Source organism: Sorex fumeus, unplaced genomic scaffold (genome assembly GCF_029834395.1).
Source record: "Sorex fumeus unplaced genomic scaffold, SorFum_2.1 ptg000006l, whole genome shotgun sequence".
NCBI classification, from domain to species: domain Eukaryota; kingdom Metazoa; phylum Chordata; class Mammalia; order Eulipotyphla; family Soricidae; genus Sorex; species Sorex fumeus.
The window spans coordinates 39,019,358-39,036,920 of NW_026606063.1; the positions used below are offsets into that span (position 1 = coordinate 39,019,358).

Consider the following 17,563-nt stretch of genomic DNA (forward strand, 5'->3'; position numbering starts at 1 on the left):
TTTGTTCCCAAAAGATATCTTTTATATAAAGCTATCTTAATTATATGTTCAGGGACTTATCAATTATGTATAACTTTAGAGTTTAGTCTGTTGGTTACAAGACTGGTTGTTTTTCTTTTCGAAACTTTGCAAAATTAGGTTTTGAATAGTTGTCTTTATGTTCAGTTTCCTGTGGTGGAATGTCACATATTATCAGTGCTTTTATATACATTTATTAAACATATATTCAGAATTAAACTGGCTTGAAATATTTATTTTTGGGATTTGAAAGGTGTCAGTATTAGAACAGAGATAGTTTTTTTGTTGTTGTTGATTATTTATTTCTTTATTGAATTTTCGTGGGATACAGTTACAAACTTGTTTATGATTGGATTTCAATCTCCAGTGTTCCAACACCCATCCCTTCATCAGTATACATTTCCCACCACTGATGTCCTCAGAAACCTTCTGCCCCCATCCCCACCTCCTCTGTCAGGCCTCTCCCTTCCTCTCCCCTCCTCTCTCCCCTTCCCTTTTTCCTCCTCTCCCCTCCCATCCCATCCCCTCTCTCCCTTGCCCCACCCCCCTTTTGGGCATTATGGTTTGCGATATAGGTACTGAGAAGTTATCACGTATATCCCTTTACCTACTTTCAGCACTCAGTCCTTGTCCAGAGTCATCATTCCCAACTATCATTTTTTTAAAATTTTTTTTATTTATTGAATCACCGTGAGAACAACCACAAAGCCTTTCAGTTTAAGTTTTGGTCAGTCATGAATGATCAAACACCCATCCCTTCACCAGTGCACATTTTCCACCGCCAGAAACCCCAGTATCCCCCACCTCCTACCCTTCCCCCTGCCTGTGTGACAGACTTCCACTTTATTCTCTCTCTACATTGATCACATTAAATATTATGACAAAAGACCCACCGTTATTATTTGGAATTTTCCCCAACAATCAGACCGTCAGACCTGCCAAAAAGACATCTTTAGATAATTTGTTTTCTATTGCTGGTTATGAAGAACATATGACCAACTATCATTTTCTTAGTGGTCCCTTTTCTCTCCTAACTATCTCCTTGTGTCCCCCACTTGTAGCAAGTTTTTAACTGTGCACCAACCTTCCTGGCCCTTGTTTCTACTATCCTTAGATGTTAGTCTCATGCTATTTTATTTTTTTATTATCCCACAAATGAGTACAATCGTTCTGTGTCTGTATCTCTCCTGGCTCATTTCACTGAGCATGATACTCTCCATGTCCATTCATTTTTTTTTAAATGAAACAGATTTTATTGGAGGGTTTTTGAAGTGTGGAGGGGGAGAGAGAGAGAATAACGTGCTCAAGGGAGAATGCGGGCTTCTCCAAGGGCGGTTAGAGTTCATATCCATCCACTTATTAACAAATTTTATGACTTCATTTTTCCTGGTGGTTTCATAGTATTCCATTGTATAGATGTACCACAGTTTCTTTTTCCACTGCTCTGTTTTCCAGCACTTGGGTTGTTTCCAGATTCTGGTTATTGTGAACAGTGAGATAGGTATTTTTAAGAGGCCTTTATAGAGACACCAATTTGATAAGTTAAAACTATCAACATTCTACAAAGGAACTTGGAAGTGTGGAAGGTACAATGGCTTCAGATGAGGAATTTTGCTGGGGTGCTCTGAGAAAACATACAGTACTGCGTTTAAATACTGTGGGCTTGAGTGCTAGACTGTCTCTATAAAGCCTTTTTCTGTATTCTCAACTTTATCATGTTGATTAATTTCTCTATCCTGACATTTCTTAATGTGGAAAGCATAGATAATAAGAAAAATATTTGGGGGCTTAAAGAGATAATACACTAGATAACGCATTTGTCTTGCATGCCACCGACATGGTTTGATCCCAGCTGAACACTTCCAGAAGTGGTCCTTTAGCATAGGACCAGGAGTCAGCTCTGAGTACCACTGGGTGTGGCCTAACCCCCACCCCCCATCCTCCCAAAAAGAATAAAATAACCCATTTATTGTAAATATTTAGTGAATTTTAACATATTTTTAAAGTATGTAAGCTTATTTCCAACACACAATAAATGTGATTTGCTTCTATTAATATTTAATAGTTATATACTTATATACAATAGATGCGATTTGCTTCTATTGATAATAATTGCTAATATTTATGTACTTATTTGGTCAGACCTTCCAAGCCAAAGGCCCAGGGACCATTTCCAGTGACACTCAGACACCAGGCGAGGCTGCCTGGTGCTTGCGCCCAGAGTTGCAGTACTGGGCCTCCAAGGTCCACACCTAATGCTATTTGGGGGCCTTCAGGAATATACATGTTATTGCTTAGTGTGCTGTAGTGGGGGGAAATGGTACTGGGTCAAATTGATGACCTTGCTCTTGCTTAATACATACCCTTGAACTATGAACTACCTCCCTGCCCCGTGTTATTTATATTATTATTATTATTATTACAGGTTCATTGTACCTTGTTTATTTGAAAAATAGTTTTGGCACCTTCTGTGACTGACTCTTGACACTTCTTTTTCAGCTCAACTGAAATTGATGACATGATTCGTAAATCTACAAACCTGTTGCTAACCAGGACTCTGAGCAACTCTCTACAGAATGTCATTAAAAGGAAAAATGTTGGACTTACAGAGGTAAAGCTGTTTTTAGTGGCAGCAGCCAAGTCAGTATGTAGATACGTCCCGAGGCACTGGACCTTGCTTGTGAATTAACGATAATGTTCTGCCAGTCTGCCATGTTCTTCCGGATGGGCTTCTAATGGGGAAAGTGCACAATGAAATGTCTTGGTTTTCCTTTGGTCACCAAAGTACTTGTAGTCACTTTTTCATTGTTTTTATTAGCTTCATTACTTATTCTCTTTTTACCTCCTTTTCTTGTGTTGCGGAAATAAGTTTGTATAGCTTGCCATTTTGAGGGATGGGGATTATATCAGTTTCAAATTCCTACCTAACTGAATACTAGTTCAACTACAACATACAGTATGAAATCACATTTTGTCAGCATACATCATGGGTGCAAGGATACCAGTATTCATAGTCATTGGTTAGTGTTAGGTTCCACTTTTGTTTTTGTAACTCTTTTATATTTGTGGTTCTTTACCACTAAGTCTGGGAATTTGGGGTTGAGAAAATATGAGAGAACGGTAATATATCACATCTCAGGAAGCTTATGCAATCTCACAAAAAAGAGGAAGGGCATTGTGCTTATCTTTAAAAAAAGTATTTAAACACTGTGGCTTACAGAGTTATTCATAATATAGTTATATAGGCATTCAATGTTCCAACACCAATCCCATCACCATTGTCCCCATTTTCCCATCTACTTCCAAAGTCTGTCTCTTTAGCAGGCACAAAATATTTTGTATTGCTTTGTACAACTAAGTGACTAATGGGATTATCAGAAAGTACTTCAGTAAAAGAAAATCTTTGAAAATTGTTCTCTCTCACCATGGGGACTTTAAGCTCTTATCTGAGAGTTTATTAAGCTGTTGTTGCTAGTTGAACTTTCCCTGTTATTATTTTTGTTTGTTAAGCGTAGTTGGTTTCTACGTTACTTTTCCATCAGTTTGGCGTGCTCCTACTGGGATGTCAGTGTTGTGGAATTTGAGGGCACATATTCCAAGAACATTTAGGGTCTGTGAAGCTGGGCCTGTGAGTCTACATGATAGTGGCTGTGGGATGTGAATGTGGCTTCTAGGGCTTCAGGAAGTATAGAGTGGGTGAGGAGAGGCTGCCTGCTCCCACTCTGAGGAGACCCCATAGTTCTCAGGCTGAAAACCCAGCAGACCTGGAATTTTTGTCAGCTTGGTGTCTCTCTGCAGAAGTGAGTTTTGAAGCAGGGGAGTTTGGCCACTGGCATGGCAACTGCTGGAGGGTATGGGTGCAGCTGACAGGGCTACTGAGGGTGCCCCAAAGTTTTCACCTGGGAAACTAGTGCACCCATACATTTTAGTGGATTGGCTTTCATAGCCCTGGAGATTTAGTTGTGACTCTCCACTGTGGAGATCTTGAGAACAGTATCTTGACCAGTGAAAGATTTGATCCATTGGCATGATGTTCTAAAATGTAGAGAGATGGAAGTTTCCTTTCTCTTATAAGCCCAGAATTACGTGCGAGTCTTAGCCTTACTTTTTTTTTTTAAATTATACTGCCAAAAGTGAGAGCTTAGAGGAATTTTTTCACAGGGAAAGAAAAAGGCTGGTGACCATCTGTTTTACCTATAGAGCTGGTGTAGTTTGAAAGTCAGTTACTCAAGGAAAATTTAACATTTTTAGATATACACTGTCAAGGATTATGGTGAAATTTAGCAAATGGTTAATGATACTGACCCATAGTTAAAGACAGCTGGACACCAGATGAACATATATTGCTGATCTTGGAGTAATTTTCTCTTTGTCTGCATTAAAATTTTAAAATACTATATTATAATGTATGCCATTGGCAGTAATTGAGTTCTTATAAGAACTTTCTTTTTAAAATTGAAAATAGCGTCTCACGTTATTAAGGACAGACCTCTTCATTTTGCAAAGCTTTCTACTTCCTGGCATAGAAATATTAGGAATTACCTTTATGTGCTTTGGAATAAGCTAACTGCTTACTTCTTTTCATAGTCATGAAAGCTGAGACAGAGACAGAAACAGAAGAGAGAGAGAGAGAGAGAGAGAGAGAGAGAGAGAGAGAGAGAAATTGCCTGCCATAGAGTGCCATAGAGGCAGGCTGTGGATGGTGGTGATGGGAGGGAAACCGTTGCTGGGAAACACACTGGTGGAGGGGTGGAGGGGTGGGTGTTGGAACACTGTATGACTGAAACCTAATCATGAACAGCCTTGTAAGGGTCTATCTTACAGTGATTCAATAATAAAATCTTTAAAAAAAAGATTTTTAAAAAGTATTATGGAGCCAGAGAAAATGTTCCTTGTGATGGAATATATGCTTGGCATGTCCAAATCCCTGCAATCCATCCCTGTCACCTTTTGGCCCTAGGAGCAATGTCAGCTATTATCCTGGTGCTCCCCGGGCACCGCTGGACCTGGGCACCAAGCTCTCAGTTCTACATTAGCAGACTCAGCATCACCAAGAGTAGCCCCTATAAAACATTTGATGCAATTTACCCAACAGATGAGCCACGGGGACAGCCTCATGAGCATCAGTAATTACTGTGGCTGCTAATATAATGATGGTGATGATTAGGAAGATCAATAGGCTTCGCTATTCTGCAGAAACTTGTCTATTTTTGAAATTAAAGGAAAATTGACAGTATTTTTTTCCTCTAACAAATTGACAGTATTTTAGAAGAACTCATTTACTATTTGTATTTTGCATCCACTGTTTTGCCTGTGGGACTTCCTGTCAAGCAGACTATGTTTCTTTTACTGTAGTAAATTTCAGTATTCTATTCTCACAGCTCCATCTCCTTTAAAAAAAGAAACATTCCAGACCTAGCAGGTAACCAATACAAGAATACAAAACAGTCACCAGTCCAGAAAGCCATACTAGCACTGTCAAAGAGACCTTCCCCTGACCCTTTTTCTTGGTGATTTACTTTATGAATAAATTGCTTGTCTTTAAAAATTCAATAAAATAAAATAAAATAAAAAAAGATAGTTGGAGTGAAAATTAGGAAGACCTCCAGTTTTTGTTAGATTGTACTATTACCCATCCGTCTCTGAATCTCAGAGAGGGCAGTCAGTTCATTATTTAGTCTGTGAAATATCTCTATAGTATAACTGGATATATATTATTCAGTTCAGCAACTTCTGAAAAAGTCATATTAAGTAAAAAAAAAACAAAACAGGAACATCTAGTAGGAACAACATTGGTTTCAGAATACTCTTGAGTTTAGTTGTGGCTGTGCCACTTATTTCCTGTGACATCTTCAGAAAGGACCTTGGTTTGAGGACTTCACTGCCCTCTTCAAGGGCATCTGCCAATCAGTGAAAGATAGAGGCAATAAGAACTTATCCAAAGGATGACTACATCTTTATTCTCGGCTCATTTTCAATGAATGTTAAATATTATTCCTAAGTCATTGCATTCTTTTAGACAAATGTACTTTTGTTATCAGTATTTTTGCATATGAGTGAAGAAACCATCCATACACTTCTTGTTTATTGTGGTTATTCTGGTGCTGTGTGCGTAGATAGATGCGCACACCCCGAGTGATTCTTTTTTTCTTTCATTGTCAATCTTTGAATAATTGTATTACTCACTTGTGAAAAGAGATGATATAATTTCTTTACCATGATAACTAAAGTGAGTTCACATCAAGAATCATCATCATAATAGGCAGTGTTTGTGGAACAACTCAAATTCCAATTACAAAGACCATCTCATTTAGTACAATAATATTTGAAGCAGACTGGGCATGTGTTATTACTCCCATTTTATAGAGGCATAATTAAAGTTCAGAGAGATTGCCCAAGGTTATACAGCTAGCAAAATGATAGAATGGTATGTCAGTCTAGGTTGCTTTTCCCACGGTTCATCACTTTTACGCTAATGCACTGCCCTCCACATCAATTTAATTATTTCATCATAACAAAGTGTTGTAAACAGGTAGTTCCAAGTAGCATAGAAATTCTTCTAGTTAGAGGTAGTTTTGTGAGAGGCAGCTGACAAACACTCAAAGAATAGGAGTAGTATAAGCACACAAATGTCACAGGAAACAATTTCAGTGTATCAGACCATTCTTGTAGGCCTTAAGTTCTTATGAACTAATGTTTGTCTGCCTATCTTATTTTGAGGTTACATGGTATCTAATCTCACCTTCTGTTTGTGTGCTCTATTCTCTATTTTTCTCTCTTTACACCGGCTTTCTTGCCTTTCTTTCTTTCTTTCTTTCTTTCTTTCTTCCCTTTTCCTTTCTTTTCTTTTTTTTTCACTTCTTTTCATTTCTTTTCTTTTCTTTCCCAGATTGAGCCAGTTCAGTACCTTTCAGTTGTAGGACATACTGGAGCTTGAGTAGTGCCTTATTTAGGCAGGAAGACTATCACTGATTCAATCGTTATATACAAGTGTTTCCCTCACACTATTTCATCCACATGTATGGGAAGAAGGGCAATTGTGTCGAGTGTTTATTCTATTTAAGTAACCATTTAAAAAAATGGGGGGAGGGCACACACTGCAGGTTTCAGAGGCTATTCCTGACTCTGCTCAGAAGTGATCCCTAAAAGTGCCCAGGGGATCATCTATGGCACCAGGTCAAACAGAAGTTAGCCATCTGCAATGAAAGTGCCCTAACCCCTGTACTATCAGTCTAGCTCCCAAGACTGTTTATTCTAAAGCAAACTGTCTGGGTTCCAGTAGTCCCTTTTCCTATAATAATTGTGTTCCTTGGCAAATGTACTTGACATTCTGTGTAAAATGGGAATAATAATAACATCTATTTCTTAGGATTGTGAGGATTCACTGAAGAGGAAAATATTTTTTTTTTTGCATTTTTTTTCTTTTTTTTTTCCCTTTATTTTATTTTATTTTTTTAAAGTTGTAGATTTACAATTTTTTGTGCTTTGGTTTCAATTATACAATGATCAGATACCCATCCCTCCACCAGTGCCCATTTTCCACCACCATGGATAATATCCCTCCCACCCCCATCCCCCCATCCCCCCTGTCTCTGTGGCAGGGCAATCCCCTGTGTTCTCTCTCTCCTTTTGGGTGTTGTGGTCTGCAAAAGAGGCATTGAGTGGCAAATATGTTCAGTTCATAGTCTACTTTCGACATGCATCTCCCCTCCTGGGAGGATCCTCTAAACATACTTTATTTGGTGCTCCCTTCTCTATCTGAACTGCCCTTTCCTCTAGGATACCTGGCTGGCCTCTAAGTTATGGAGTAATCCTCCTGGTGCTGATCTCAGCTATTCTTGGGTATTAATCTCATACTTTGTTACTTTATATCCCCCAGATGAATGCAATCTTTCTATGTCTATCCCTCTTGAAGAGGAAAATATTTAGAACAATAACTAGAACATAGTCCGTGCTCAATTCAGAGCACCTGGTAGTAAACAAAGAGTTCTGGGGCCTGAGAACGCGGTTCGGACCTCATATGCCTGAGGCATTAGGTTTGATCCCCAGCACTGAGGGGAAGCGATGAGAAAGGAGAATGTGTGTATGGGGTTGGTAATCAGTGAATAACATGTATAAAATCTTAGTGCAGAGATGGAGATTTCCAGTGAAAAGAAGGCAAAAGATTTAAAAAGATACTCTGTTAAGATGAGTGATTTCTCTGTTATTAACCTCGCAGTATTTACTGAGTACCTTCGATGTGACAGACATTGATCTAATCCCCAAGGATAAACAAACAACAAAAGAAATCGATGCTTAGTTTTTTGATAGTGACAGAAAACAATCCACACTAGGATAAGCTAGTCCTAGAAATGATGAAAATTGGTGAATGCTTTGGAGAGAAGGAAAAGAGCCTGACCAGAGGAAGTCAGAGAGTGGTAGAGTGTGGTGGTTGGTCTTTGCACAAAGGAGCAGCAGGGCCGGGCAGGCTCTGCAGGTGGTAAGAATACATACCAAGCATGTGTAGGATCCTGAGTTCCATTCCCTGCACCCACCGCATGCCTCACCCCCCCCTCCCCGTCCAGCACTGTTGGGTGTGGTCGGAGGATCCAGCAGCATCAAATCACCAAACCTCGCACTGACCTCTCAGGCCCGTTCCAGCATGTGAAGAGTGCTGGGAGTGATCCCTCACATACCTACCCAGCCCTCCTCCTGCATCACTTAGGGTGGCACCTATACAAATAAAATAAATAACAAGTCAGCATTTTAATGATGCTGAGTTATCACTGAAAGGGAAGGAGCATTATTGCCACAGGTTATAACAAGAGCAAAGGTCTAAAAGTAGTTAAGCTTTTGACAAGTTGAAGGAATAAGAAAGAAGCAAAGGTAGCTGGAGCAGAGCGAATAAAGGGAAGAAAAACAAAATTAGGCTAGAGAGGTGCAGTGGTTTGTTGTTGGCCATTGTAAAATGTTTGCTTTCACTTTTGAGTCAAACGGGGAAGCCATTGTGGAATTTTGATGAGTAACTTGAGATGATGTATTTTAAAAGGCTTTTAATGTGATGTTGGGAATTAACTATAGGATGTAAGTAATCAGAAAGACCAGTTAGGGACCTGTGAAAATTGTTCTGTGAGATTTCATGGAAGAGTGATCAGATTTGAAGTGTAGAATCATCACACTTTCCTGAGGGGAATTTTGTTACTGAGCGAAGGAAGCAAGGAAATGAGGCAGCAACTAAAAGGGGAAGTGGACAAAGTGAAGGTTTTAGTATTATTTTTAATAGAAGTTATTGCATATTATTTCTGATGAGAATGATGCAACAGAAAGTAAAGAGTTGATGATGTACAAGAAAGGGGGAAATCCCTGGAGGGGTATCCTGGAGTAGCAGAGTGAGAGTTCAGAGTCTCCCGCACAACTAAAGGGATTGATTTTAGTTAGTGTGACATTTCCCTCTGGTCAAAGATGAGAATCAGAGGATGGGGATGCAGAGAGTAGTGGTTGGATTTGTGTTTGGTGGCAAGTACCAACAACTCAGTTTTCCCAGTAACAGAAAGGCAAGTAGTTCACAGTAGGGATGAACAGCAAGTGTTGGGGTTGAAGGAAAGAGAAGGTATCTCTAGGCTTCTGGGAAAGACAATTGGTTTGTGTTAGATAATGCGATTATTTCATAGCATTAAAGTCTGCTTTGGCCACTTGACATGAAGGAGAAACTAGTTAGCGTGATTGTGTGTGTGTGTGTTGCTGTTATTTGTGGGTCATGCCTGACTGTGTTTAGGGCTTGCTTCTGGCTCTGTGCTCAGGAATCACTCTTGGAGGACTATGTGGGGTGGTGGGGATTGAACCTCAGTCAACAAGGCAAATGTCCTACCAACTATACTATTTGTTTGATCCCAAGTATATGTTTTCCTAAGGTATATTTTGATAAAGAAATAATCAACCCATGTCAGTAATAGTTCTCAGCTATAGGGTTTTTATTACATTTTGGTATTTCAGTATTTATATTACTATTTATGTTTCTAAAAATTTCTTTGGTACCATATTAATATCATTATCCAATTTTAAGATTGTAAAAATATAGCTTTGCTTAAGTTCATATAACCAGTAGTTTGGAAATAAGATTAGAAATAAGTTTTGAAATATGTTTTCTTTTGAAAATAAAGGGCTGGAGCGATAACACAACGGGTAGGGCGTTTGCCTTGCACACAGCCAACATGGCCGACACAGGATCGATTCCCAGCACCCCATATGGTCCCCTGAGCACCGCCAGGAGCAATTCCTGAGTGCATGAGCCAGGAGTAATCCCTGAGCATCGTCGGGTGTGACCCAAAAAGCAAAAAAAAAAAAATCTTTTGAAAATAAAATTTGAACAAGATTTCTTTTATAGATTTCCTTAGCTATCTAAAAGTAGGAGGTTCCTATATGTGTGATTTGTGAGGTTATTTTGGGGAAAGGGAATGCTATTGTCATTAATTTATTTGGACAAATTTTCAAATATTCTCAGACTCAAAGAATAACTTTGTATTGTACCAAGTAGAATATTCTCTTTTTTGGACACTAGAGAAGGCTTTGATTTTAGCCTATTGTTTGGGTTTGACTTTTGTTTTGGGGGCCACACCCAGCATTGCTCAGGGCTTAATTCTGGCTCTATGCTCAGAGGTCATGCTCGGCAATTCTTATGGGACCACGTACAGTGCGGATTGAACCGGGGTCAACTGTGTGCAAAGCAAGCACCCCCCCAGAACTTTCTCTCCAGCCCTTGCTTTTACTTTGTTAATTTAAAGGCATTACTATCCTGTAGAGAAATGAACTAGATGACCTTTCTATTAATCTCAGAATATCAGAGAATTAATTACATTGAAATTTTGGTATGTTGATAGGAAATTTTAAGGTCAATTTTCTTCATTTTTTAAAATCTTCATCTTAAAAACAGAGGGACCCTTGCTTCCTAGTGAAGAAAGAAGCCTTGAAATATAAATTGGGTTAAAAAGAATTTAAGTATTACAGTTGATGGAAATATTATGCCTTCACTTAAGTCCATCTTTGGATCTCATTTTCTTAGAGATCTTCCTTCTCTACCCTGTCTCAGGATGGCTGGGACTTACCATCACCAAGTAACTCTATTCCCAGTGGTTTTTTTATCACCTGACAATGTACCCTCTGCTTTGTCTTTACTCCATGAGGCCAAGAATGTTTTCTCTCTGTTTTGAATTGTGCATAGTTGTATGCTGATTCCATAGTACAGAGAAGTTCCTAACTGAAGAAAGAGAAGGAAAAGAATAAGTCGATGGGTAGTACCTAAAAATAGGTACTTTTTATGGTAAAAGTAACGAAATTAAAAGTTCTTGCTACTGATAACAGTTTTGATATTGATATATATTTACAATTATAATTGTGCTTTAGGAGGCCTGTGTAAATGATTAATGGTTCACATTAACCCTTTGTGTTTAGTGCAATTTAGATTGATGATCATATGGTTTTTTTCTGTCATCTCCCAGCTGCAACCCTGCAACCCCTCATTACTGAGAGCAATGCCATTGCTAATGTTATATTAAAGCATTTTATATTTAAATCTTTTCTTTGTATGAAACATGCATTGAGAACTAGTACTTGCAAGTGTTATAGGTGTTTGTCTTGGAAATGGTATAAAATGAGTATTAAAACTTTTTTGCGTGTGGGGGTACCCTGAGTGAAACAGAGATCAAATTTCATGAAATATTATAGAAAGCTTAAGGTATTTCACTGTGTAAATGTTGCCACCATATAATTGTTGCTTTATGTAAGTGGTACCAACACAATTATTTTTTTAAGCTTCATATAGTATTCACAAGGCACTTCATGTTTTTTGCGGGGGGACAAGGGGCTTTAAATCTATGACAACCCATGTAGTGAAATGCAGTATTTTTATGAATGAGATTGCAGGATGCTGTTTAGTTTTTTTCATCTTCTTGCTGGTCCAGCAGTTGAGATGCATTGATGGGTAGGATTGCATAGAATGTGATTTTTCATTTTCTTGCTTTGTGTTGGCTTCTTGGGAGTTTTCATAAACTGAATTCTCTGTCTTTGAAAAATAAGCTAATATCAATTCTAATGTAAGAGGACTTGGTTTATGTAGGCAGTGAAAACCTTGCAAGTTAGGTCTTAGTTTGAATGGATTGAAGATATGGAAGACATTTTTTTTCTTCTGTAGTAGTTTGTCGAGAACAGAACATTTATGTGTCATCATGATTATGTTTCTTCTGGGGTCTGAAGAAGGATCAGAGAAGGGTTGTCCATAATGTACTGTACCTTCCTTGTTAGAGTCTCACTGATACTGAAAGAAGCACAGGAAAAAAGAAGTCTGCTTCTTAATGGTTTTTAACTCAAATGTCTCCTGTCATCTAGTTGTAAAAGAGGTGATGGTTTGTTTAATAGTGTTTTCCTTTTTAGGCAGTTTTTATAGAACTTTATATAAGAGATAATCTATAATCCCATCTCTGTCAGCTCTATGTCCTTGAAACCATATTAAGGACAATTGTGATTGTTACAGTGATATATTTTTTTTGCAAGAAGAATGGGAAGTAGGGGTTAAAAATATCAAAGGCGCTTAAACTCTGATGGAAGTTGATACCTGAAATTGCTTCATTTCATCAGTAAGTTCAAAATTACCCCCAAAGCATCTGGCTTTACATTTGTAAATGCCTTTATAAGGATTTTGGTTAGCTGTCATTCAGGAGTACAGATCACTTAGACCTCATTAACAGACAATATTCCTTCTGAAAATGACATGGTATCTACTGTAATCCTAGAGTGTTTTAATAGTCTATTCTATGCACAGCAATGAAACATTTCAAAAGTGACTGACAGCCAATTGGTGCAATTCATGGTGATCTTTTGTGTTGACAGATCTTTAAAAAGTCATGGTAAATTACTACTGTACCCAGTGAAACGCCTCCTTTTTTTTTTTTAACTGCCAATATCCTGCAAAACAGGACAATTTTCTCGTTGACTGCCACTATTTTTTATTTCTATAACATGACACAATTTCTCTGTATTATTAGGATTTCTTTTGATAGAATGTGTTCCCTGTCGGTAATGCTGATTTTAAAATAGAAAGTCTTCAGCTCTCTAAATTAACTATCTTACTTTTCTGACTTTAACATCACGACAGCCTTGCCAGTTGCTGTCCCCCCAGAGTGATTTAATTAAGACAATTTAAAAAAAAATTAAAAAACAAATTCTATCCTCTGAGAGATGTTAAAGGAAGAAGTGATAAGTTGCTCATTGAGTAGTTATTCCTAGAATGCTCTAAAATTAAAGGCTGATTGTTTTGGGTAATTTTGTGGGAGAGAGGGAACGAAATATTGTGTCCAAAATTCAGAGTCTCCAAATTTTAATTTGTGGAATTGATGGAAATGGCTTCCTGAGTAATGTAAACTTATTTGGTAAGTAATAGCAGTGCTATAGATACCTGGACCCAAGTTGTCATCTTTGTTGAAATTCCATCTCTGGGTTCTGTGCTTTTTCACTTTGTTTTAGAAGTAGCTGTTTTCCGCAGGTTTTCTGGCTGATTTTAGTGGAGTAGAAAATACCCATTACTATGGTATCTATGAATGTCACTGTGAATTGACAGGTATTATTTTAGAATGAATTGTTATTTTTTAATCCTATACAGAGTGCAATTAGGATGATAAGAATATAATTTTTTATTATAGTCCTAGTAATACTTTACTATCCCAAAGCATGATATTCAGACCTACTGTATATAATAAAACTGTTAACAATTATTTTGTAATAGCATTCAATTATTAAAATGTGTAATGCCTCCATTTATCTTTTTTTTCTAATTTCCGATCCCTTCATATTATGTATTCTCTCTTAGCTCAGGATCTCACTAGAGTAAAAAATTACTTAATTCATCTGTGGCCTTACTTACCCAAACTCCTCTTGCTTGCTACAGACCTACGACTATGCATATTCTTGTGAAAAGGAAAATTTAAAGGGGGGGGGAAGAGTAAAAAAATATGATTCCACTCCATTATCTTTCTTTATTTTAAAGTTTAGATCCTGGGAAATGAATTTATGTGTTAAAATAAGTTGTAGGCATAACTCCTTGTTTATTTTTTTACATAGAGCAGAATCAAAATATGGAGAGCTAGGGTTAATAACAAACTCACTGTGATTTAGAAATTATTGTTAGCATTTCATAGAGAACAAAAAATAACTTAGGAAAATTAAGAAATTTCAAACTCAAGAACTTGTAAGTAGTTAATTCCCTGGTTTCTCTAGTATTGATGCCCATGTTCTTTTTTTTCCATGAGCTAATGTAAACAGTATTATACTTCAACTTATATTTTGCAAGAAATATCTAGTCATCAAACGTAATTTTGAAGCTTATTCTTGTCATTTAAGTTATTCCTTTTTTATTTATGTGGAAGTTTAATGAAGTCATTTGGTAATAATTTATCACTTGGCTAACTAAACAAAGCAGTTTTTATTTATTTATTTAAAGAACAAAAACAAGAAGATATGCTTTAAATAGAGTGACACATGCTCTGATAATTGTGAGAAATACAAAGTGTTTTGGGAGATCAGGGATACAGTAACTAAGCTTGTGCTTTGACAGTACCTTTTGTAGAGTAAACATGGCTTGTCTTTGTCTTTTTCTTGACCAGCAGATTAATATTCATATTCAACCTGGGATGCCTTGTCAAATGACTCTTTTGTTTCTTTCATTTTCTAGCTTGTGCAGATTATTATCAATACAACACACTTGGAAAAATCCTGTAAATACTTGGAAGAATTTATCACCAATATCACTAATGTACTTCCAGAGACAGTTCATACCACCAAGCTCTATGGTACCACAACTTTTAAGGTAACCAGACCCTACAGTACTGTAGAAATGTTTGTAGTATATGTAGTATGGACTTAACTATGAAATAACATGCTTTGTAGTTTGATTCATAGAATGCTTTTGAGAATTGAAATATTCAAATGGAATAGAATTTAAATGTCTTAATGAACCCAAAAAAAGTGATGTACCAGTATTTACTAATGTGTTAAATAACTATGTGGTGGGAATCCTTTTCCAATAAATATGTGCATTAGATAACCAGAATGCATCTTTTATTTATTTACTTAATCTTTTTAAAATTTTATTTTCAGAGAGTTATTAACAGTAATTGATTACATTCAGTATTTCAACAACAACCCCACCACCAATACACCTTCCTACCACCATTACTTAGAGTTTTCCCACTACCACCCAAGCCTGCCAGAAATGCAGATGCTAATGAATTTATTTGTATTGCTTGTTATGAATAATTGACTAAAGATGATCCAAAAAGCTACCCATCAGCCTGAGTGCCCAAGAACAGACGAGTGGATAAAGAAACCATAGCCCATATACAAAATGGACTATTATGCAGTTGTTAGGAAAAATCAAGTCATGAAATTTGCCAATAAATGGATGGACATGAAGAGTATCATGCTGATTGAATGTGTCAGAAGGAGAGGGATAGATATAGAATCACTGCATTCATTTGTGGTATATAAAAAACATATATAGTAGAAGACTAATATCCATGGCCAGGGAAAACAGGGGTTTGAGGACTGGTTAGTGGTTGGAACTAACCACAAGTGTGCGTGGGATTGAGAGTAGGTAGATAGAGAAGAGTATGATAATAATAGCTGGGAATGATTAAGCTGGACAAGATCTGAGGGATAAAAGTAGGTAAGGGATATTCTTGATAACCTTTCAGTATCAGTTATGCAAACCATAATATCCAAAAGCAGATAGATTAGATTAGATTAGATAGATGGATAGATAGATAGATAGATAGATAGATAGATAGATACAGAGAGATAGAGACAGAGAGACAGAGACAGAGAAGAAAAATGCCTGCCATAGAGATGTAGGCAGGGGGTGGGGATGAGGGTGATGGGAGGGAACCTGGGGACATTGGTGGAGGGGTGGGTGTTGGAATACTCTATGACTGAAATCCAGTCATGAACAGCTTTGTAAGGATCTATCTCACAGTGATTCAATTTTTAAAAACTTAAAAAGGTTTCTTTAGAGGAAAGTGTGTGAAAATATATGTATATATTTTATTAATTAAGATTGGTTGTCTTCTACCTTATGGGCTGGAGCAATAGCACAGCGTAGGGCATTTGCCTTGCATGCAGCCCACACGGCTGACCCGAGTTTGATTCCTCCGCCCCTCTTGGAGAGCCTGCAAGCTACCGAGAATATCTTGCCCCCAAGGCAAAGCCTGGCAAGCTACCCGTGATGTATTTGATATGCCAAACATAGCAACAAGTCTCATGATGGAGAGTGAGCCCGCTCGAACAAATCGATAAACAATGGGAGGACAGTGGTACTACTTCTACCTTACACTCAGCATATATGTGGTGTGCTGTGTAGCACTGTAACACTGTCCTCCCGTTGTTCATTCATTTGCTCGAGCGGGCACCAGTAACATCTCCATTGTGAGACTTGTTACTGTTTTTGGAATATCAAATACACCAGGGGGAGCTTGCCAGGCTCTGCTGTGCGTGTGGGATACTGTTGGTAGTTTGCTGGGCTCTTCGAGAGAGACTGAGGAATACTCTTCGTATATCAATGGCATAATTGAATGAAATTTTGTGGCTGCATGCTCCTAGAATTTTAAAATTTGTTCATAGAGTGCTAGAACTGGAGTTTAATTTTTTTTTTATCCCTTCAAGATTTATTTTTGAGTCTGAATCATGGCAGTAAAAGCACTTAAATCACACCTAGAGGTAGTTCGTGGGTATGATGCCAAGAAATCGGAAGTGTAGGGAAATGGGTGGAGGGGTATAAATTTCAAAGAAAAAGAGGGTTCATGGTCCCACATGAGGGACTCGAGTGTTCGGTGACTGAAAGCTGCCTCCCCAGGCTGGATGATGGCAGTGGTGGCTGGATGAGTGAAGGACAGGGGAACAGAGGAACAGAAGCCAGGCCTCAGGGTGGTCAGTAGTCAGTTTCGTTCTCTCTCCTCCCTGCGTAGTCTGATCTCTCCTTTGATCGTCATTGTTGGTTTGGTCATAGTCCCAGTCATTAGAGTTTCATCATCCTAGTCTCCTTGTAGACCTCAAAGTCCTCTGCTTCCAGTCCTCAGCATCTGGTCTTCAGCATCTAGTCCCCAACATCATCATCTCATACTCATCATCTTCAACATCTAGTCCCCAATGTCTAGTCCCAACTTTCTCGTCCCCAACATCTAGTTCCAGTGTCTTCAGCATCTTGTCCCCAACATCTAGCCTTCAGCATCTAGTCCTCAGGATCTTCAACAACTTTTCTCCTCTTACCCCTTATGGCATAGTTATATAGAAATCATGAAGGGTGGATACAAAGGTGGGGTTGAACATTATCATAACAACAAAGAGAGGTAAAGCCTCTCCTTCAGGAGATTAACTCTAGGACAAAATCTCAATTGAGGATTCAGTACTCCAGATTACTAGGAGGTCTGCTCAAAAAGGTGATTACATTCAGGGTGTATCGCTTTCTCTTTTCCTCAGCCAGTAATCTATTTAAACAGTCATTGTAAATTTACTTCTTATAATATTT

At 37.9% G+C, this 17,563-nt stretch overlaps 1 protein-coding gene across 1 annotated transcript in view; it reads left to right on the top strand.

Moving 5' to 3' along the window:
- Positions 1–17,563, top strand: part of EXOC6B (exocyst complex component 6B) — a 598,998-nt gene that overhangs the window by 346,053 nt on the left and 235,382 nt on the right. Inside the window, exons 16-17 of the mRNA XM_056129778.1 lie at positions 2,518–2,629; positions 14,717–14,851. Of these exons, the coding sequence (XP_055985753.1) occupies positions 2,518–2,629; positions 14,717–14,851 (247 nt within the window). The remainder of the gene's footprint in view (positions 1–2,517; positions 2,630–14,716; positions 14,852–17,563) is intronic.